Here is a 23953-nt window from a genome sequence, read left to right as displayed (position 1 = left end):
TTGTGTAAATACCTAGAAGCCGAATGGCTGGATCTGATCAAATGGTAGGTATGTGTTTAACTTTTCAAGCAATTGCCTATTTGTCTTTCCAAGTGGCTGTACTGTGCAATAGTTTCAATGGCTACATAACCTCACCAATACTCACTATGTTCAGTTTCCTAAAAGTTTAGCCATTCTAATGAATGCGTGGTAGTATCTCCTTGTGGTTTTAATTTTCATTTCCCTTATGACTAATAATGTTAAGCATCCTTTAATGTACTTATTTGCCATTGTTACTGAGAAAAAGAGGCTCCTTTCCCAATGTGCTAGAAGCCAATGCTATGATACCGGGTTTTTGAGAAAAGAAAATTTTTTTTTTTTTTTTTTTTTTTTTTGAGACAGAGTTTCGCTCTTGTAGCCCAGTCTGGAGTGCAATGGCACGATCTTGGCTCACTGCAACCTCTGCCTCCCGGGTTCAAGCGATTCTTCTGCCTCAGCCTCCCTAGTGGCTGGGATTACAGGCACCCACCACCACACCACGGCCAGCTAATTTTTGGTGTTTTTAGTAGAGATGGGGTTTCATGATGTTGGCCAGGCTGGTCTCAAACTCCCAGCCTCAGGTGATCCACCCGCCTCAGCCTCCCAAAGTACTGGGATAACAGGCGGAAGCCACCACACCCAGCTAAGAATAACTTTTGATTGCAGGTCGACCAACAAGGAGACAGGTGTCCAACTCAAATCTATCTCCTCATGCTGGCTATAAGGCAATACTTTTATGAAGGTTTAGGGGATGGATTCTGGGATTTACCCCTGATTGGTGGACGGAAAGGGGAGGCCTGGAAAGTCCTCTGGCATGCAGTTATCTCTTCATGCTACCTCATGGAATACATGTGCAAATTTGGGGGAAGTTAATATGAAACATGCAGTGGAAATTCAGGCTGTGATGTCAGCAAGCTTGTTCTACACAGACTCCAGTTGGCCATAATGGTTCCAACCGATTTCAGCCAGTTGTTATCCTACAAACAGAGAGAGTTTTCGTGTTTCAGCGAGTTGTTCCTTTTCTTATCTGCCATCCTGAAAACTGAAGAATTTCTGTGTCATTTGTTTCTTTAATCATTTGCGACACTGTTCCACAATCTTCTCTGGTGGCGTGTTTGTAATCACTACTTACGTTTTTTAATTGCCCTCATTTTTGTTTTTGTTTTTAAGATTCTGCAGTAATGACAATTTTTTGAAGCATTGTCTATGCTATTTGTCTATTCTAAAATTTTGTTGACCAAACTACTAAATAAATAGCATTGTTAATGGGAAACGAAGGAGAACTGTGTTAATCTAACAGAGAACTATCACAATAGGTTATTTATGGCACAGACAGAGGCTGTTTACACTTATTCAGGCTGGTAGAACTGACGGTGAATGGGTGGAAATGATGGCATATTATTGGGAGGCAATGGGAGATAGTGAAAGAAGCCAGAAAGGGGAATATTGATTTTTGCCCCATCCAAAGTCTCCCCTCCCACACTGCCTCTATTATGCCAACCCTTCATAGTCTTTCCCCGTCTCCCCAATTTTTTTCATTATTATGGATTTTTTATTTTGTAGCAAATATGTTAAGGAGATGAAGACTAGCTCAGCAGCAGAATCTAGCTATTGGCTATTCATTGTGATAAGCTTGCCAAGAATTTTCAATAGTGGACCACATGATCAGAAATCTATGTGTTGGCAAAATAAAGTTTATATTGATTTCAGTATTAGTGCATAGCAAGTTTTATGTTAAAAATAAGAAGAACTTTATACAAAAGTGCAGTTATAAACCTAGAGTTTGAACTTGTCCTCTAGGAAGCACGTAGTAGAGTGAGGACACTGACCTAGGTTGGGGACAAAACTGTCATTTTGTCATGGAGTAGAATGAATGTGATCCTGGGGAAAGGACTGAAGGGCTTGGGCAAAGGGGAAGTGAAGATTACATTCAAGATGAATAAGAAGAGCAGAAGCCAGCTCTCCTCCCGTTTCCACTTTGGTCTGGAGAGGAAGAGGCGTTTCTGCCACCCCCGTCCCCTCTGTCTTCCTTACTTTTTAACTTCTTCCAGAGGGAGGAAGAATTACTCAAGTATTCAAAGCACAAGGCAATTACCAAACCACATTTCGCTAGAGGGCAGAGTCTCTAAGCTGATGTTCCCTCATTGGCAATTACAGTCCCCTTATTGCAGCACACTGGGAAAGGGCGTGGCCATTCTCTGTCCTGTGCATATGTACTATGTGCATAAATTGTATTTGGTCTGTTCCAGACCTTTTCATCACCCAGGGTGGAAGTGAGGGAAACCTTCCTTAGGTTTCCAAACCTACATGGTATAATCTGATTTGGTTTAACAAAGATCTCTGCCCTGGGAGAGAAATTGGCGCTTAGTTAATAAAAAGGTATTTTATTTTCTATTTGGTATTATTCTCATGTGCATATTCCTTAATTAGAAATCCCTGAGTGGTAGGATTTCATCTCCTAAACTGAACCCCTGACACTAACATAATTAATCTTAAACAAAATTTCTATCCAAAGGGAGCCGAAAAAAGAGGCAATCTTTTTCTAAGCTTATATCTAAGCCAGAAGGACTACAACTAAGGTCAAGGTAACAGGACAAGTTCATAGGGTAGATAATGAAACCAGGTTCCCTTCTTTGCATCATCTATGGAAAGAGGACCATCATTTATCCATTCACTCACTCATCAACCAATCCATCCTTTCATCCATTCAGTCGTTAACACATTTCTGAATTCCAGGCACTGGGCTAAGACTTCATAATACAGTAATAAACAAGTTGGTTATTGTTTGAAGGAGGATGGAAAAAAATGGGGAAAGAGGGTGTATGTAAATTTGTCATGAAAAATATATATATATGAGTCAGAGAGAATGGCTCATGGCTCATACATATATTATATATTATATATATAATGACTCATATATATAATGGCGCGCACACACACACACACACACACACACACGAGTCAGATAGAATGGGAAAGATGGCACAGCATTTTCTTCCCCCCTTGTCCTATGTTGGAGCCTACAATAGAGTGTACTCATGAGAAAGTTTTTGAGATTCTGGACGAAAGCTGTACTGATTGGAAGATCAAGTGACAAAACAAAGCAACAGTTAGAAAGAGGGTCATTGTTTCCACTTTCCCCCAGGACCAAGTACTGACCTGTAAAGTAGATATCACTAGTATTCACCAAAATCTGTTCTTCTCCCTTTTCATATACATGAACCTCTCTGCACTTTTTAGCCCTCTTGCAGTTAAAGTAGAGCCATATTGATTAGTTCCAGCATTTGCAGCCTGAAGCAAAGAGTTAGTGAGTAACCACCATCAAGTTATCAATTTAAACCTGCTTAGTTGACCAGGGAGGCTTCATGGAAAACAGCTGTCCTAAAGGGTTGCCCAGATCTCTGTTAGATTTTGTGTCAGCGAGAAATAAACTTTTATCATGGTAAGCCACTGAGAAGACACTGGGTCTTGCTGCACCAGTCTACCGTAGTCTGGAGAACTGATATTTGGGGAAGCATTAAAAAATAGTACCCCTGGCATAGGCACTGGTGGTTTCAAAACAGCTACTACAAGTAGGGGTAAAAGAGAGGCCTTTCCAGTTACTTTGCAAGGCAGTGTGGAGCCAGAACAGGAAAGGAAAGATAAAATCGATGCTCTGTAATGACTGTAGCTAGCAGACTTCTTTGTGCGTACATACATGTAAGGTAGCTTTTTGCAGACTCCCAGAAATATTTAGTAGGACTTTTGGGGCTTGAGAAAGAATGTTATTGACAAAGGAAACTCTGCATTATTTAATCTTAACATGACTGCTTACATCCAAAGACTGGCGACACATGGTGTCTTTAGGGGCTAACTGAGCTGTGGGATCGATTTCATTAGGGAGAGGTCACAATTCTGTTTCTAGTTGGCAGGAATGATTTTAGTTCCTGTCTTCATCCTTATTCCTTTCTTGAAGAGTAAAGGGTCACACATTGCTCAAATCTCTAGAAATTTCAGGATCTCCTAGGATTCATGTCAGACCCCCCTATATCTTTTCTGGGATACTGTGTTTTTTTGGAGAAAATAATTTAATTTCATTATCATAGTTTTTCTTCTTGAAACTGAATACAGACAGGAAAATACTTTCTGATGCAGATGTATTAACATTTGCATGCCAAAAAGAGCTTCAGAAATTTACAGCATGGTTTATACTATACATCAAAATCCATATGACTACTTTCTAAAATTGTGAATTTATTTTCAAAAAAATAAAAAGCTCTTCATGGGCCCCAAATCAACAATTCAAGACAATTCCACAATAGGTTGAAAATAAGCACAAGCTTCCGTTGCTATCTGGTCAATCCCATGTCCAATCTGAATTTGATTATCTGTACTTCCTTGAAAGTAGCAACAATGATCTTATTGTTTCCTTGATGTTTCATGTTCAGCTGTTCAGATGTCCTATCGTATGAGAAAGAAAATGCAATCTAATGGGCCGCCAGGAATCTAAGAAGCTATGCCTCTCAAAGCCCTTTGATATCTTCAAACAATTAATCTTGTAGCAGCTAGAATATATTTTCAGTAATGTGCCTAACTTAACTATATGACTATATTAAAATAAATCTCCATGTTACTTCAATTTCTAAATAAAATGGCATGAGCAGAAAGGATATTAAAAATCTTGATCACTTCCCCCACCAGCAGGGCAGTTGCTGTTCACATTTTACCCAAGAGCTATCTATGTGCCTCTTCTTCCTAGCCAACAAAAGCCCCATCTTGTTTAGGTGGTGGGTAGGGAGCCACTGAGATCATAGAAGATGGGCCCCTATCCAAGTCCCAAGAGAATTAATTGCAACTGGGCTTGTTCTGTTTTCCTTTGCCTGTGATTGGTCTAGGAGTGGGCATGTGGCCTATTTCTGGCCCTATGAAGCAGAAGGAGAGGTCTGCTGGGAGACTTCCTGAAACTGCTCTTCCTGGAAGGAGGAAAACAAACAAAGCAACAACAAAAGAACTTTACAAGAGAAAGCTTTTAATCCCAGCCCCTTCCTACTCCCATTGAATGCAGCTCTGTGAGGACACAATATTTGAAGCTGCAGTAGCTGAGGTGGCAAAAGATGGCAGAACAGAAGAGCAGACAGAATCTGGGTCCTAGATGACTTCATTGCACTGCTGCAACTGCCTTCTCCAGACCTCTTGCCAGGTAAGAAAATTAAATGTCATTATTGCTTAAGCCCCTGGGAGACTAGATTCTGTTACTTGCCACTGAATGCATCCTAATGCTGTAACCATCTCTTGCACTGAAACCAACTTGCAAAATTTACAGCACAAACTCTGTCCATGTATGAAGAGAATGTAAAAAAGCATTGCAAACATCTCTTTTGGGAAGATAAATGGATAACACCATTTTTTCTTTTCATTTGAGTTGTCCTATCTTTGGCAAGTGAAAGCTGAAAAGCAGAATTTTCACATATAAATCAAATTTCCCCATTTCCCTCCTGGCAAGGGGTAAGAAACTCTTAGCCCATACATGCTTTCTAATTAGTTAAGAATTGGATTTCAAGCCCTACTCTTATTGTTCGGTTTATTCTGCTTAGTTCATTCAGATAAGAGAATCCTTGAAGGTAAGGTTTAGGGTAGTCAAACAGTTATGAACAATGGTTGTGAATTATGACATATTCCAGCATTTTGGAGCAGCAGCTTAGTCAGCTATCCTCAGAGCCAGTCTGAGGACTCTGGCCAATACCAGTGTGGGTTGTCTAAACAAATTAATTTTTAAAAGTAAGGAAAGTGTCTTTTCAGGCCTGTGGGTCCCTATGGAAACACTGACAAGAACAGGTGGAAGAAATATGTGGTCTTCGGTTAAAAACTCTTCAGGGTTCAAAGAAGGGCACTCCCACATCATGTGATGGGTGAGCTCTAGTCATTCTGTGAGAGGAACTCCAGGAGACCAGATCCAACTCGCAATCAGCTATAGTGAAGTTATGATATGAGAAGCACCAACTTGGCACAAGACTTGGGAAAGGCAATGAGGCAGCAGGCAAGCTTTAAGGGATGACACTTACCTTGAGGGAGCAAGGACAAGTTGTGACCTTCCCAGTCCTCTCTCCATTTGCAGATCAGCAAGCTTCTATCAGCAAGGAGGGGTGGACAATGAAACTGTTTGGGTTCAGCTTGATTTGTTTTTTGAGACAGGTATGGCAAGGGGCTGCCAACAAGGTAAGTCATCTTTGGACAAGCCAAGTGCTTTGGGAGACAATTGTTTCTGAAAGTAAGTGTTTGTATCAAACATTCTCTTTGTTAGTAGGAGACATTTTTGTTGGATCATGTTGTCCTCAGCAAAAGAGGTTGCAGAGAAGTTAAGGAAGTTGGGATAACTTAGAGTCTCAGTGCTTTGGGGCAATTTACAGACAGCACTGTGTGATCCTCCCATCTCAGGACTTACATCATGTTGCTAACTCCCCCACTGGGGGCCATGGTTCTGAAAGGAAGAAAGCATGTCTTATTCACTCACCTTTGAGTCTCCAGCACTGAGCACAGCACCTGTCACTCAGTAGGCACTCAATAAATGTAAATTGATATGAAACATGACACGGGGTGCCTTTTACAGAACAAAAATTAATTTGTCCTAAAGGCCTCCAGGGATGCAATTCTGAATTTTAGTATGTGTCTACCTTAGGGTTGAGGTTAATGTTTAAGTGTGACAAGAAAGGGTTAGTTTGGCTGAAATAGTTCTTCCTGTGGTATTAACTGGTAAAATGAAATATAATGTCATTCTAATCTCTTCCAAGCCTTTCCTGATTCAAACATGGAAACGTGTTTCTGCAGATTGGGGCGTTTCAGCTAAAGGTTCAACGAGATTAAAAAGGAGAAAGCTTGAGTCGTTTGAGTCAATATCACAAACAGGATTTAGGTATTCATTAAGATAAGGATAAACTGCTAAATTTAGGTTTACTCATGATTAATTTGTTTGATGTATTTCCTTGCAGAATAATACATGAACTAGATTTTGAATGTGATACAGACACACACCATTTTTTACAATATATAGCTTTAAAAATTTAGATGTATTCTATGTGTACAATCCAGAAAGGAGATGAAATCCTGCCTCCTCTTTTATAAACTTATTTGGAGGGGGAGCTAAATGGAAGCCAAATTTTTGCTGAACTCAAATTGGCCATGGATTCTGGATACACTGGGGCTGGAGAAGGGTATGGTTGAGAAGGACAAAAGGCATTGCACAAACACATTCCTGGAAATAAATCTACACAGACTGGTTGACTTGAAAACTGGTTAATCAGAAATTTTGCCCTGCTTCGGGTAAAGCTAGAAACATTGAATCCCAACTCTGTGAGTAACATGCCTAATAGGAAAACTGAAAATTCTGTGTATTTCTTTTCCAAAATTAAATGGCAACCAACTTTTGCAGAAAAAAAAAAAAAAACCACAATGGGGAATTAGATTACAGCTGTTTGCTTAAAAATTGATAACTGATTTTGTTGTTTCTTTAATGGAAATATTTGTATTGTGCATTCTTGTTGTTGTCTGAAGAAAAATGGTGAGAATATTACAGTGCGACTGCAGAATACAAGTTTGATAGAACTAATCTGATTTACCTTACATACACTCCTCATTTGGGAGAATTTATTTAACTGGTAATTTAATTTAGGTGGAGAGGCACTTTAATTGGAGTTGATTACTGTGGGATTTTTACATAAAGTACGATGCACTCTTGAGTTACAGCACCACATGATGTAAAATTGGGTAATTTTAAGCCACTGGATATTTTTATCCCAACTATAATAGAATTTGCTGAAAAATGCTTATTAATTGAAACTGTTTTCTAGGTTGGATACTATTTGGAAAATCTTTGGGACTATGTCAAAGATGGTTGGAAATTTACTAAAGCTAGCAGACCAAAAAACAAAACAAAACAAAACAAAAAGACTTAATTTATTAGGACTGCAGTGGTGATGTGTTGTCACTTCAGGACACCCCACTACCTGAATTGCAGCAGTGTTGCGAATCATCACTCTTCAGTGAATGGGAATTTTTGGTTTAGTGTTTAACAGATTTTCCTGGTCTTTCTCCTAGCGACTGACACAGAAATACGAAAGAATAAAATGATTCCAAAAAAAAAAAAAAAAAACCTACGTTAACCATTTGGGGGTAAAAACGATGAAAATGTAAAGGCAAATGATGAATTTATCAAAAAGAATGAAGGAACAGATAGCATATGTATGTAGGAACACAGTAGCTTTAAAATATCAGAAAGATGAAGGACAGAAATGCCAAGTGAAGCAGAGGGTTTCTACATTTGTCATCTGCTCTTGCATGTCCCACATTCCCTTATATAATAGATCTTTAATGGATTCCCTACTGTCACAGAACCTTTATAAGACCAGCCTATGGAGAATGCAAAGGAACTAAATAATGGACAGTTAACGTTCTGGAAAAGCAATTTATTATCTTGCTAGGAGCTGGCTTCTCATTGCATTTAGAATAAACTTTAAACAGCTATATCATCTTCCAGGCCTGATATGATCTGGCCCCTGCAAACTTACCTTCACATCTTCCACTCCCATCCTCATTCTTCAGGCTCTAGCTACACTGGCTTTCTTTCATCCTTGGACTTTCTACACTGGTTCTTTCTGCAAGGCCTTTGCACTGCCATGCTCTCTCTGGAATGCTTTTCCTTTGACTAAATTTTTCCATGTAATTCAGGTCTTAGTTCAATTTTAATCTCCCCTAAGAGATTTCCCATCCTATCTAAAGCAGTCTATGCCCTTCCCTATCCCTAGGTCCCGCAATCACATTACCTAGTTAGATTTCCTCCAAACCTCTTGAAATTCCCTTATTTATTCTTTTGAGTTTTTTTCCACTTCACCTTCCCCATAGAACATGAGCTCCTCAGTGTCAGGGGTCTTCTGTTTCGTTCACTGCTATATCCCCAACACCTAGAATAGAACATGACACACAGTGAGCCATGAATGAATGAGAAAGAGTACAGGACTCACAGTGGAACTGCCTATGAACAAAAGGAATACTGGACAAAAAGAAATGGACTAGGGAAGAAAATCAGGAAGAAGAGGAACAAAGAATGGGGTCTAGGGACTGAGAATTGGTTATAGTGTACAATTTTAGCCCCTATAAAAAAGTTTTTTACATGCATTCCAAGCAGAGGGAATGGCAAGTGCTAAGAGGAAGCCTTTCCATCACTACACACAGCTGTTTTTTACTTTGTTGTTGTCAGTGGTTTTGTTTTCAGTGTGTGTGTTGGGAGTGGGGGGAGGATGGGTGTGAGGGATCTCTGCGTGTTTCTCTCAGGGGAAGGCTGGGTTTTCTCTTTCAGCCTACAGGTGTTGCTGCACGTTCTTGGGGTGGCCAATGGAGCACTAGACAGGAATACCACCCATGGCAGCTCTGCAACTTATTCTAAGACTTTTAGGGCAAGAGGCAGGAAAGAGTGAAGGAATGATCACCACTTTGTACCAGGGGTATACCAGTGAGAGGTAAGATGATCTGGGTGGTAGCAGTGACCCCCAATTTTTTTACCCAGAAAAAGATGGATAAATGCTCTGACATTGCTGTGACCCAGGGATCTGTGGCCATGGTTGCTTGTGCAGGCAGCAGCCAATACTTCTGAATGGCTCCCTTGGGACTACAAAACTGTGTGTGGGGGCAGGGAGCCCATACTATTTGCCACATCAGAAAAATCCATTCATGAAAAAGAAAGAGAATGATAAAAGTCTTCTCAGAAAGCCTTAGCAAAATGGGTGCTTTTATTTTCACAGACATGTCTATGCAATACACTCAGTCACAAGAGAGAGCTTCTTAAGCCTGACCATAATTTAAACTCTGAAAGGTGAGTGAGCCTGTTAAGAGACCTCCACCCTTCTAGTAACCTATGTCCCTTGATATGGGAAGGATATCTTAGTTCTCCCTAGCCCCTTGCTTAGGATTAAGTGAGAGACTTCAGCTTTGGTGTAAAGCTGTCAGCTGCCCTAATCAAGGACAATACACAAAAATTAGACTCCTTATAAGAATAAGGGATTAAATGGAGGAAGATCTAGAAGTGGGTGGGAACAAAAGAGCAGAACTGAGCCTGCATCTGCAGAAAATGTCCAAAGACAACTGGCAGAGTTCACTCCATGGGGAAAAGGCATGTTAGTGTGTAGGTAGAGAAACTGGACAAGGAAGGATGGCCTTAGCCTTCCATAATGGAGAAGTCGGGCAGGGGATGTCTGCATGCAATAGACAACTGAATTAGAAAGAGCAGAAATGTAAACCAGCAGTGCTTCCCTATCTTGGGCCTGGCTAGCTTAAAGTGGCTCCACTGTCATTGGTCAAAAAACTTTCATGAGGAGATCCAATCACTAATGCAACAAACTCTAATGAGTTCTAAGTTGGAGAGAGCTCAGTTCTAAAGCTTGGGGGTAGACAGGTCACTGAGAGAGGAGGAATGAAGGAGTGGGATCTGAACATTGTAATAAGTCATCTGGTAGCTCTGATCACTTTGGACATTGCTGGGGGTTACATAACAGCTCACTATAACATTACAACACATACTTATATCTGTTTGCTCCTCCAAACTAACATGACAATGTGTTTCTGCCATCTTAGCTTACAGAGACATGATTTAGTTCAGCTTATACTCAGATTTTACAAAAGAGACTTTGACCACATAGATATTCATAAAATTAATGTGGTTAAGAAAAAAGTGCAGGGGATTGAAGTCAGAAGAGCTCCGTTCCCATTTTGGCTATGCTGCTGTTCAGGTTTGTGACCTGCAGAGCAGTTTAGCATCTCTGGGTCTCAATTTGTTCATCTGTAGAGCGTGGGTGATCAACCTTTATGTAATCCTTCTGTGTTGAGTGGGTCTCAAGATGGAAGCTCACTATGGGAATTTAAAAGCAAACTGTGGCATCAAAACAAACTGGACAATTGCTTGAACTCTAATATCATCATCCATCCTCATAAAGTAACTTGTTGGTCACTAGTCTGACAGTACTGTTAAAAGACATTTATTTGTAACTTTTGAGAAAATAATTTTCAGACTCTGATCTTAGAATAAGCTCATGAGGAGTCTCATTTCCAAGCTGGAGATCATTTCCAGTTTGAATGAACAATTCTTCTTTTTGGCTTGGGTGAAGGTGGGGATAGGTGAAAGCTGAGCTGCACATCCTTCAGAGGTCACAATGAAAAGTCAGTCTTTATTCTAGCAGGGCTTGGTCATCTGGAATAGCTGGTACATAGGTGGCAGCTCCATGCCCTATCTCATACTTTAAACAACATCACCAATATCTTTTTCCGAAATAAGCTTGAGTTGTATATGTTTATTATAGGAGAGAAAAGTTTGCCAAGTGTCTTCTATGGACTAAGCACTTGCTAGGTGTTTTACATATATTCTGCCATTTAATCCTCAAGGCAACTTTAACAGGTAAGTATTACTGTCCTCATTTTACAGGTGAAGAAATTGAGACCCAGAGTGATTATATGACCTGCCCAAGGTGGTCACGTCGTTAGGTCATGGCAGAGATCTGAAATAAAAGTTCAGGTCTTCTGACTTCAGTCGATGCTTTTTTTTTTTTTTTTTTTCTATAACATCATGCTACCTAGAAGAAAAAGAAATGAAGGTAAGCAGTCACCCAGGAAAGTCAGGAAAAATGATATGCTACTTGTAAAGAGCTCCCCTATATTGTATCATTCTGAAATGTCCAATTTTCAAAGAGTCAGAGTAGTACAGAAATGTTCAATGTTAAATCATTACTCAACATAAGCAATCTGACTTTGATGGTTCACAAGCTCTTCCAGATCTTGTCGTGCCTTAAAGTTCTCACTAACAATATCAATTATCAGTGCACTACAGATATATAGGAAAAGAAAATCCCAGGTAACAGAAAAGCCAGATCACCTGCCTCCAAGATGCCGGGCACTGCACGGCTTTTATCAGTTTTTATTACATCAGGTCAAGGAAACAAATGGAATCTATCCACATGGTCCTGCCTCGTTGGGCATATATTCTAAACATACATCCATTTTCATACCCAATGAGAAAGAACTCAATTCCAAAGGATCTCACCTTTCACAAACTTCTACCCTTAAGATCCTAAAACAGTCATATCACTGTGCACATAATTTTTGGCAGTCACAAGCTCTAACACAAAGCAGAGCTTAAAAACAAATGGAGAATATAATCAGTGTTCAAATGCACCCTCACTGGGTGGGTCAGACTGCATGAGGCAGTGTGGCTGTGTGGAGGGAGAGGTCCGGACCTGTGGCAAACTGCTGCTCCTGCCAGGAGGCTACCAAAGCCAAGGCTCTTAACATATTGAGGTTCCTCAGCTGCCCCAGTGCCTATATCTCTAACAACAGTAAACAGTAAAATACCTGCAGGCAACCATGTCTAAATAAAGAGATAAATATTTGAATCTTCAAGAAGTGGCCAACTTCAGAAAGGCATCTCTTGGCACCCTAGAGGAGACTGGGATGAAAGTTGTACCGGAGACTGGAGAAGAGCCCGATGTGTTTCACGAGGTTCGGCTCCACTACATACGCCCTCTCTCCCTTGGCCCTCAACAGCGAGTACAGTGCCATGTCCTTGCCAAAGCCCTTGTGGCAGTACACTTGGGACAGGTAGGTGAGGGTCCGGCGGGCCGCAGGTGCCGGGAAGAGCATGGCTGGGGTGCAACACTGAGAGGCAGGAACCACACTGTACAGGGAAGGACTCAGCCGCCGCAGTTCCAGGAAATAGTGCCGACCCACCAGCTCCACCAGACCCATGCTATACAGGGAGAAGAAGAGCATTACAGGCCAGCTAAACCCTGGGCGGCTGGCAAACCTCATGTATATCCAGGTTAGTAAGGGCCCCAGCAACATGCCTACACCAACCCACTCCAGGATCCGCATGGGCTCTGGATTGATGTAGTGCTGGAGCCTCTCCGGGTGATACAGCTTGAGATAAAGGGCATCTCTGAGATGTGGCTCAGAGAAGCGAGCCCGCAGAAGGTGCTCCAAGACTGGGAAGATCTGCTCTTCTGGTACAGCATCGTCTTCTACCATCAGGACGTAGTCTGGGTTGTAGGTCTGCAGGGATGACTCCAGGCAATAGACATAGTCCTGCTTCTCTTTCTCAAACGAGTTGGTCGAAGGGTCATCACCATAATCATCCTCAGTGCCCTCATAGCGATTGGCCACAGGGACGTACTTGGAGAGCAACTTGGCATCAAAATGGCTCACACTACGCTCCACGTTGCACAGGAAGAGTTGGTGCCCCTCGCACTGGGGGCCACATTGCTGAAGAAGCCGGTGGAACTGGGACACAACCTGCAGGACGTAGTGGAAGCCAGGCTGCCTGTCCACAGTGATGATGGTGATCACCAACCAGGGCCGGGGGGTGGCCTGCCAGACAATGGGCACTGAGCCATTGGCAGAGGGAAGCTCCTCAAAATAGTGGAGGGCAGCCTCACCCTCTTTCAAGCTTTGCTGCAGGAACTCTTGGCTCATTTGGTTCAGATGCCAATGGCGCAGATAGAAGTAAGAGTGTAGAAGTCGGTGACAGGCCAGGGGGGCCAGCAGGCCAAACGTCACCACTGTTAGGATGAAGAGCTGGACAGCAGTGCTGCCCCAGGAGAGTCGCCGCAGCCTCCGGAGGAGCATGGCAGCTGGAGAGGTTGAAGTGCTCATGAGGTCAACTTTTGTTCATGTCTGGTCCCAAGAAAAAACCATCCTGGAACTCAGGCCAGAGTCATCAGAAATCAAACCTAAAGAGAGAGGAAGTAGGGAATGGTAAGAGTAACTTAAAAAAACAAACAAACAAACAAACAAACAAACAAAAAAACAAAAGGACAAGAACTGAGCTCAGCACATATCAAACCAGAAATTATAATTCAAGGCTCTGTAGCTTCTACAGACTCTAAAGTATTTTCTACAGTAAACCATTCTTTGGTTGTGTCTGCTAACAACCTCTGGGATGTTTTTATTATTTCTATGAGTAATACGATCTCAGTGCATTCAACCAAGTCATCACGCCTAAAGATACTTAGTTAGGTTTACAATGCCAGAAAATCTCCATGTAGGCTGTTGGGATCATTATTTCTATTCACCAGCTACACAGACAATGGGTTCTTAAAACGGGGGCAAAAAAGCAAGGCTTGGCACAAAGGAAATATACACATTTAGAGCAAGTTCCAGAATAAGGGCCCAGAAAATACTTGTTGATTAACTGTGCATATAGCAATTTCCAAAAAAAAACTTGTCCAACAAGAGAAGGAATACTTAGGATTCTCTGAAGTATCTTTGTTATTTAATGTCATTTTCCATTCATATGCTTCTAATCTCACACAACTATACTTAACATTGCATATTAATTTAATACTGATTGTTCTCCCATTTTATTTTTATAGATCATGGGAACCAATGAGAGGAAGTATTTCCCATAAGCAAGCAAACTCTAGAGCCCCAGGCTTGGGGAGGGAGGAAACATGTGGAGGAAGATCCATGAGTAGCTTTTCAATGAGGGAGCGGGAGGAAAGGCAGAGGTGAATATGGAAGAGACAGTTGCCCTCAGTTTGGTCCAGGAAAAAATGCTGTGTGATATGATGATTCAGAGCATGGGCCTGAGGCCAGGCTCATATTGGTGTGAATCCTAGCTCTGCCTCTCATTTGGTGGGAAGTTTACCTCTCCATATCTTATATTTTTTAGCTCTAAAATGGCAATAATAATATCTGTCTCATAGGGTTACTGTGAATATTAAATGTGTTAGAAAGCAAAATAATGCAGAGTAAAAATGCCATTAAAATCTATCCATGTGTTCAAACTCACAAAAATATTTTAGAAGTAAGCAGGTCTAATGTTCTGATGGAAAACAGACTAGTGCCAAAAAACAGAATGAAAAGGGCAAAGCCAGTATAAAATAATAATTGCTAGTAAGGTCAATGCAAAACTAAATGGTGTCTGCAGTACAGAAAGTAAATCTCTTGCCTCAGACACATCATAAGGTTTACACACATTTGGAGGAAAACTGTGTAGTTTGTGAGTTATTGCAAAGGGAGGATTGCCCAGGAACCATACGAGGCTGCTGTGGAGCAGACTCAGCCTGTGCTCTCATATCCATGGTCTCCCCTTGGGCACACAGAAAGACCTCATTTCCTAGTTTGCCTTCTCCAGGTGGAGTCATGTGACTAGGGCTTGTCAGCAAAGTGACAGATGTCACACCTGGGACAAGGTAGTTGAGAACAGATGTGCCATCTCGACTTTCTCTTTCCCCATCTGCCAGCTGAATGGAGAGCCCTGGTGGATCTAGAGGAGGTACAGCCACCAGATGGCAGAAGCCTGGGTCCTTGAATCCTTTACATACATATCCCAGTGTTGGGATGGCATGGAACAGATGTCCCTTCCGCTGCCCACCTCCCAGTACCCTCCCAAACTAGAATGGACTGTGTTGTGAGCAATACATAAACCACTGTGTCTAGACACCAATAATTTTTGGACTTTATTACAGAGTTAGCCTACTCTGCCCTCTACAGTTGTGTAGAATACCAAATGTACAGTGACATGGTTAATTTCTCCAGTAGAGAAACAAGTTTCATTTCAGCCACAGAAGCAGATTGTACTATGGGACTCCAAAGGTGAGACAGACTATCCTAGTACTAAGAGATCTGGATAGTACCCAAAGAGGGAACAAAGCAAGGAGAGGTTTGAATTATGCAACCCCAGTCTTGCTGGTTTGTGAACATCCAGCATATTGCAGACTGGTTGCTTCTTCCTCTGCTCTGCTCAGCGCAATGGAGTTAACAAACCATGTGGTTGAACGTGATTGAACGTGGCCTCACCACTTCCACATCACTGCTAATGGAAGCCAATACTAGAATTGGGCTGAACTCCCACTCCTGCAGTATTGGCCTTGGAAAAGGAGGCATTCGAGTGGATTTCTGCTCATACTATTATCCCTGCCTTTGTTATTACCACAAGGGAGCTGGATCAATCTAGAGGAGGGAACTAGAGACAATGAGATAGGGCAGGCAGTTTGGAAAATGCCAGGCACATAGTAAAGGCTATCACTTACTATGATATGTCAGGGGGGAAAGAAATGGAAACACCTAGAACTGACATCAGGAGAACCTTTGGTCCCAGGGAATTTATCCTACTGGGGACAATAAAATCATTAACATCTCACATAGTCCTTTACTTTAAAACTACGTCTGTGAGACTGCTGTTCTACTGACAATCAGGAAAAGAGAGGGATTTGGTTCAGAGGACACATGGTCCCTACCTATATTGATCAGCTTTGCTGGGGTGATTAACAGCCTCAAATCTTTATAACTTAAAGTGATAACATGTATTTCTTGCATACGGGTTTGTGGATAGCTGTGGCTCAGTTGGGGTCAGCTCCAGAATGTAGGTCAGAATTAGCTCATGCCACATGCCCCTCCTTCTAGATCAAGCTGCAGAGGAAACAGCCACCTGGGGCGTGTTCTTACGTTGCCTGGAAGCTGCACAAGTGGCCAAGTCAAAACATGCAGGTACATTTACATCCTTGTTTCAGTGTGCCACAAATCAAGTCCACTCATCATTCATTGGCCAAAACAATGGGACAGGAAGATTTACTCCTCCCACAGAGCAGAAGGAGGGGAAAATGAAGATTCAATAGAAAAAAAAAAGGCAACAGGCCAATTTCTAAATCCTCAGGAGAAAAGAAAGCACCTAGCAATCTGCTTACGGAGTATGGAAATTTTTTTTAGAATGCTTACAGGGCTTAAGACCCAGCCCCCAACCCCAATCATTACACACTACACAAATAAGGACAGGCTTCAGTAATGATCCCCAAAATCTCAGTGGCTTATAAGAACTAAGGTTTAATTCTTGTTCATATTACTTGTCCTTTACAGGTCAATTGTGCCTCTGTTGCCTGTTGTTTGTACTCTAGGACCCAGGCAGATAGAACTGTTTTTTTGTTTGTTTGTTTGTTTTTAACATTGCTGGTTTTGTGGTAGAGAGAAAAAAGGGGAATAGTGCACCACAAGCTGGCTCTCAAAGCCACTGCTCAAAAGTGACACAGATCACTTCCACCCACATTTCACTGACTGGAATAATAACTCAAGTTCACATAATAACTCAAGTTCAACAGAGCAGAAGGGAGTGCCAAAAGATACATGGCCACACCTGAGACCAATGACTGGAGAAATATTTGTATTCCAGGGAGGGGCAGAAAATGTACTCCAGGGAGGGGCATTTTGAACAATAATGCAATCTACCACACCCACCTAGGACACAGGAGCTGGGATCAGATCCTTCATTCAAGATTAGATGACTGCTTTGCTGAAAATCCAACCACATGGAGTTATGTAGTCATTCAGGAGTATGTTCTTGTTTACTTTTTAAAACATTTTTTAAAAAGATTTAACCAATTGTTGCACAGTAGCCTGTGGTGTCCAATGGCACCTATAATTTATTTCACCTTACTGATCTGGTTTTAAGAAGAATGGCCAGCTGGATGTGGTGCCTCAAGCCTGTAATCCCAGCACTTTAGGAGGCTGAGGCAGGTGGATGGCTTGAGCCCAGGAGATTGAGACCAGCCTGGGCAACATGGCAAAACCTAGTCTCAACAAAAGATACAAAAATTAGCCAGGCATGGTAGCATGTTCCTGTAGTCCTAGCTACTCAGTAGGCTGAGGCAGGAGGATTGCCTGAGCCCCAGCAGGTCGAGGCCGCAGTGAGCTGTGATTGCACCACCGCACTCCAGCCTGGGTGACAGAGAAAAACCCTGTCTCAAACAAAAACAAACAAACACACAAACAAAAAAAGATAAAAGATAAATGGCCTTAGGGGAACAGATATAAAAACATAGGATTTTTCACTGCTAGTTTGGGGAAGGAGTTTTTTTACTCCCAGCCCAATCATAAGGGTGAGACAAGAGGGCTATGTCTATGTTACCACTCTGATGGTCTTTTTCCAGAATTCCAGTTGCCCATCATGTCACAGGCTGAGGCCCACACTCCAGAGACACTGTGGACTGACTGGCACCTATGAGCTGACCTAATAACAGTTACACCATTACAGCTCCGATTCTACAGAACAATACATATCCAGTTCTTATCTATGCTTTGCATGTGCTCTTTGAAACACAACCCTTCCCTAAACAGAATTCTCTACCTGTTACCATGTCTAGAGTGTAGGGCTCAGGGAAGACAGTAAAGGGCACAGACTCTGAGAAATGAACATGAACTAGGGCTTAGATGAATAAATGGAGCTACAACAATAGTTATATTTTAGTGCAACTTCTGAAAATTAAACTAAAGGATCCACGGGTGTGGAAGACACAATACCAGGGTGTGAGTCAGGGGATGAGTGCTCAAGAATGTTCTGTGTTTCCCAAATCCACTATATGAATGGCACGACCACTTTCCCAGGCAACTCAGTCTAAAACACTAGTTAGTTCTCACTTCTCACCTCCACGCAGTCACTTCCTAATCCCACCTCTACGGCCTCTTTTATTATGCCTCTCTTTTCCCCTCGCCTTCCCCTTGTCAAGCTTTCCTCCCTGCCACACTCTAGTTCCTCCTCAGCACCTCCAAGCCAGCTGATTGCAACAGGCTCCTAACAGAGCTTCTGACCTCCAGAATGAGCAACACAAGCCAAAAGATCTAGGTCCAGTTCTTGTCCCAACACTCACTAATTTGATCAATTGGTATAAAAAATCATTTATCTCTCTGAGCCTATTTTATTTCTCTGTGAAACAGGAAAATAAAAGATACTTCAACCAGGCGCGGTGGCTCACGCCGGTAATCCCACCACTTTGGGACTCCGAGGCGGGCGGATCACGAGGTCAGGAGATCAAGACCATCCTGGCAAACATGGTGAAACGCCATCTCTACTAAAAATACAATAATTAGCTGGGTGTGGTGGCACGTGCCTGTAATCCCAGCTACTCAGGAGGCTGAGGCAGGAGAATCGCTTGAACCAGGTAGTCGGAGGTTGCAGTGAGCCAGATTATGCCACTGCACTCCAGCCTGGCAACACAGTGAGACTGTGACGATGAAGAGACAACAGCTATGATAGCCCTTTGTCAGGCATAGGATACTGTGCAAATGATGGTGATGTTTTACCTGATCAGCATCCATCTGATACTCTGAAGCATAAGTCAGAACATGGCATTCTTTTCTGTAAAACTATTCAATGATTCCCCCATGACTGCAGAATAAAGTCCAAATTATTTGCCAAGATTCTTCACAATCCAGTTCCAACTATCTTCCCAGCTGCATTTTTGCTTCTCACACTGTCTAACTCAACCATCAAGAATTAGCTCAAAAGGTACCTCTTCCAAAACCCAACCCTGACCTTTCCAACCAGAAAGAATCTCTTTTTTTCCCCTCAAGTACTGGGGCCCTTTCTATGAACTTTTCCTCCAGGGCATTCATTTGTCACTTTCTACTTCAGACTCATCTATTTATAGCTACCGCTTATTAAGGCCATACTACATATCCCAATGTTGTGCTAGACCCTTGCATCTATTTCTTCTGAACAAAATAGCAACTCTCAAAATAGCAATGGAATTAATCCCATTTAGTTGACAAAACTGATGCTACCAAGTTGCAAGAGGAAATTCAAGGACAAGGATAAATTTCAAAGCTCATGTTTTTCTATGATGCCTGTTGTCTTCCATGGCCTTGTTTATGGCCCTTGACTTATGATCTGATTGGACTCTTGAATCCTTTTTTAGTAGATTCAGTCTGATTTATCTTTGGTATCCCTCACAGACCCAGCACAGAACTATGCATAGAAGATGCTCAATGCTTGTTAAGCAAATAATTGGCCTCTTTTGACCTCTATGGGTCTCAGGTCCTCAGCTATAAAATTGGTAGTATCAAAGAGCTGGTCATATACTGTGTAGAGATCGACTTATTTGTAAATGTTTCCAGAACACTTATGTGCCAGGCACTGTTCTAAGCATCTCATCTATCGATCCTCATAAAAAGCCTCCAAGAAGTATGACTATTAAGCCCATTTTATACTTTAGAAAACTAAGTTTTTAAGCAGGGTGGCAAAACTTGAACCCAGGCAGACTGTGTCCAGAACCCACATTCTCAACCAATATGCACTACTGCCTACATAAATTTGGAGCCCAGGAAAATCAACTGAAAAACCATTAGAAATGGCAATAGACTCAAAACATGGTTGGTACCAGAATTAATATGTAAAAATAATATATAATATACATAGCAAGTATATATACACATGTACTATATATATGCATTACATATCCATATCTGTATCTATATTATCTATATTATAATGACTGCTTTCATGTAAATGATCACCAATGAACTAAGGGAGTAAAAGATCCCAGTCAAAAGGGAAAAAAATAAGCAACTCAAATATCTAGAAATAAATTTCAGAAATATGCAGAATATACACACATACTACAAAATTCTACCAAAGGGTAATTAAAAAGTCATTAATAAACAGAAAAATAATGCTTAGGTGGAAAGACTTGGTAATAGAGCTCCCTTTCTCCATAATTAATCTCTATATTTAACATCTGAATTTAATTTACTTCAAGAGGGAGTGTCACAGTTCAACAACTAGGCACTTTAATATAAATTGGTGCAATCTTTGGAGGAAATGTTGGGGTGTTGGGGCAGTATCTATAAAAATTTTATAAGTGCATCCCCTTTGACATAACGATCCTACTTCTAGGAATCTACTCTGCAGAAATGCCAACACATGCTACCAAAGATGGATAAGAAATGTTGAGTGCTGTTTTGTATGCAGTAGGAAGAAAAAGAGAGAAAGAGGGGCAGAGGAACAAAGGGAGAAAGGGAAGAAAGGAAGGAAGGAAGAAAAAGGAAAGAAGAAAGAGAGAAGGAGAGAGTGAGGAAGAGGGTGGGAGGGTGGAAGGAAGAAAGGAAGAACTGCAGGCAAATGAAATGCCTAGCAAAGGGAACAGATTTTTAGAGAATCATAAAAGGGTATGCTGTGGAAATGTTAAGAAGAGAAAGGTTTAAATATGTTGACATAAAAGAAATCTTAGCTAGGTTTGTGCTTTGGACTGAATGTTTGTCCTCCTCCTGCCCAGCCAAAATTCGTGTTATAAATCCTAATCTCCAATATGATGGTATTTGGAGATGGGGTCTTTGGAAGGTAATCAGGTCATAAGGGTGCAGACCTCAGTAATGCATGTTCTTTATTAGTGTCCTTATAAGAAAAGACAGGAGAGATCACTTCTCTTCTCTGCTTTCTCACATGTAAACCGGAAAGAGAGCCCTCACCAAAACTTGACCATGCTGGCACCCTGATCTGGAACTTCCAGCTTTCAGAATTTTGAGAGATAAATGTGTCTGTTGTTTAAGCCACCTAGTCTTTGAGAATGTGTTACAGCAGCTCAAGTAGACTAAGACCAGAAGGGAGAAATGCAAACTATATCAGTGCAAATTACAGAAAAATGTACAGAGATATGACCATTTTATTTTTAATGTGGAGTATAATTTAGTGAAGGAGAAAAGAAGGGTATGGGGATGGCAATTTCCTGTTTTGATATCTACACTTCTGCAAAGAGCATTACTTTTATAATCATAATTAAGCATTTGATTCAACACTGAGTCTTGTGTTAGACACTGGGGAGGTGAACATGACAGTCAGGGCACCTGTTAAGTCCATTTTTAAATTTGTGATTTAAGTTGCTATAGCTATAATAAATTAAATTACGTATATATATATATCTGTTTGTGGATTTTGGCATCTATCTCTCTCTGCATTGTGGTGCCAGGGCCATGTTATTTTCATTATGAAAGCTTTATAACAGGTTTTAATAACTGACTAGGCAAATTCTCTCTCATTACCCAGGATGATAATTTTCTAGGCCTTTAAAAATTAATTTTATTGAGGTACAGTTTACATACAGTACAATGCACCACTTAAATATATATATATTTCGATGAGTTTTGTCAAATTTATACGCCCATATAACCATCAAAATAAAAAATTGACCAAAGTATCCAAAAGATCATTTGGAATTAGAACTAGTAAAAATTAACAGAAAATACTCGCTATAGTGCAACACGTGACAAAGAATTACTACTTCAATGTGTAATACACATAAAGTGTTTAAAAGTCAGGAGGAGAAAGATACTCCAACTGAAAAATGGGCAGAAGAATTAACAATCAACTCACCTACAGAAATGCAAAAGGCTACTACACAGAGGAAAAAGTGTTAATTCCCATGGGTAATCAAAGACATGCAAATTAAGACAAGATACCATTTTTTGGTCCACGCTTTTGATTTAAAACTTCAAATGTGTATACATAGAGAAAATTTTAAGATATGCAGAAAATCTAAACCATCTAGAAGTTGAAGTTTTAAGTTATTTTTATTTTGTTTCTCCTTTGGATTTTTGTTTACTGGATGTTTTCTAATATGTGTATCCTTACAACATTCTAATAATTCTAATAATGTTGATTTTCTCTTCTCACCTCATAAAGTACCTAGTGCAGTGCATTCTAGAAATTCACCCCTAAAAAAAAAAAGCTATTTCCCCTATAGAAGGATTCTGTGTGTTTCTTGGAGAAACACACACATGCACGCGCACACACACCCGCATGTGTTGCTAATGGTCCGCATGGTGAGATCATCATTGGAGCCGCCCTGCGGTCCCCCGGAGAGAGCGTGGGCCGAGCAGAGGATGCGGGTCACAACGACCCTGCAGGAGCTCACGCCCCAAGACACCGTGAGCGCAGTGCGACACTAGCGACGCCGGAGCCAAGGGCCAGAAAGAGGGCGAGACACACCCAGGTGGACCTAATTAACCCTCCCTCTTGGAAAAAGAATGGGGGACGATGTCCAGGGCCCTGGATCTAATGTCTGTCGCTGACCTTGGGCAGTCCCTGCCACGCTTGAGCCTCAGTTTCCCACCCGTAGGCCGAGCTGACCGTCTCCATCGCTGCGCTCCTTCCCTTCTGCTGGTTTTTCCTGGTGCTGGGAGGGACGCCTTCCTCTGCCCAGTCGCCCTCCCCCAGCCCTTGGCTGCGAGGTCGCCCGCAGAAACCCAACACTGCGGCCGCGCTCTCGGCGCGCCCGGCGAACCTAAGGTGTGGACGCGCCGCGAGGGTCCCCTGCTTGCGGGCGGCCATTAGGCGGCAGGCCCCTTGGCGCTTCGGCCCTGCTAGGCTCGGCGAGGGTCTTACCCAGACTGGCACGCGCCCCGCTCGCGTCCTTCTATTGACCTGTCAGCGCAGCTGGCGCAGGCAAGGGCCAGGGAGGCGCCCCCGAGACACTCAACCATCCCCGCACTGATGCGGGCCCCTGCTGCCCTGGGGACCCCTGCGGGGTCCTCGCAATCCTCCGGCAGGAAGCAGTCGGAGCTGCGGGCAGGGCCGCTAGGCAACCCGCCTGCCCGAGGCGCACTGCCCGGGGCACAGGCCCTCTGCGATGCCTCTCCCCAACCCCCAGCTGCCCTGCTTGTGCCAGCTGTGGCCACCCCTAATCCTTGTCCCCTCGCTGTAGTGTCCAGGGCTCCGACCACCGCGCCAGAAGGGCTGGGCAGATCGTGCGCAACAGAAACCTACCCGGTTGGGGCGATCAGCTCGGTCCCCTGCGCGCGCCGAGGGCCGCCTCTGGTATTGCCCAGGCTGGCTAGCTCATCCCGGTGGAGGCGCCATCTCCGGGGCCCGGAAGGAGCGGGCGCAGCGCGGTTTGGGTGTGCGCCGGAGCCTCACCTCCTCCCGCCTCGCAGCTCAGGCGCAGGGCTCCCCTTGCTCAGGCGGGCCATGTGACCCGCGAGCTGCGGAGAGACCGCGGCCCCCAAAGCGGCTTGGGGAAAAAGGACGGCAAAAGGCGCCAACTGATGGGCAGCCAGGGAAAAGCAGGAGTCGCCCCCAAGTCACGCAAACAGGAAGCCTGTTTCTTTTGTGAGGGGACTAGAAGCCAGCATTATATTTCATCAGGTGTGTACATAGAGACTT

At 42.5% G+C, this 23953-nt stretch overlaps 1 protein-coding gene across 7 annotated transcripts in view; it reads right to left on the bottom strand.

Annotated features, from left to right (window-relative positions):
• Window positions 1–9745: 9745 nt before the first annotated feature.
• PGAP4 (post-GPI attachment to proteins GalNAc transferase 4) overlaps window positions 9746–23953 on the bottom strand; it is a 56828-nt gene continuing 42620 nt past the window's right edge. For 4 of the 7 annotated variants that reach the window (XM_063787621.1, XM_063787620.1, XM_063787619.1 and 1 more), the window contains one exon: window positions 9746–13757. In XM_063787621.1, the coding sequence (XP_063643691.1) occupies window positions 12469–13680 (1212 nt within the window). In that variant the 5' untranslated portion in view covers window positions 13681–13757 and the 3' untranslated portion in view covers window positions 9746–12468. The other 3 variants (XM_016961347.4, XM_016961350.4, XM_016961348.4) reach the window with 3 other exon arrangements.

Source organism: Pan troglodytes, chromosome 11 (genome assembly GCF_028858775.2).
Source record: "Pan troglodytes isolate AG18354 chromosome 11, NHGRI_mPanTro3-v2.0_pri, whole genome shotgun sequence".
NCBI classification, from domain to species: Eukaryota; Metazoa; Chordata; class Mammalia; order Primates; family Hominidae; genus Pan; species Pan troglodytes.
Note: the sequence above shows the minus strand (reverse complement) of the source record. Positions and strands in the feature narration are given on the sequence as shown.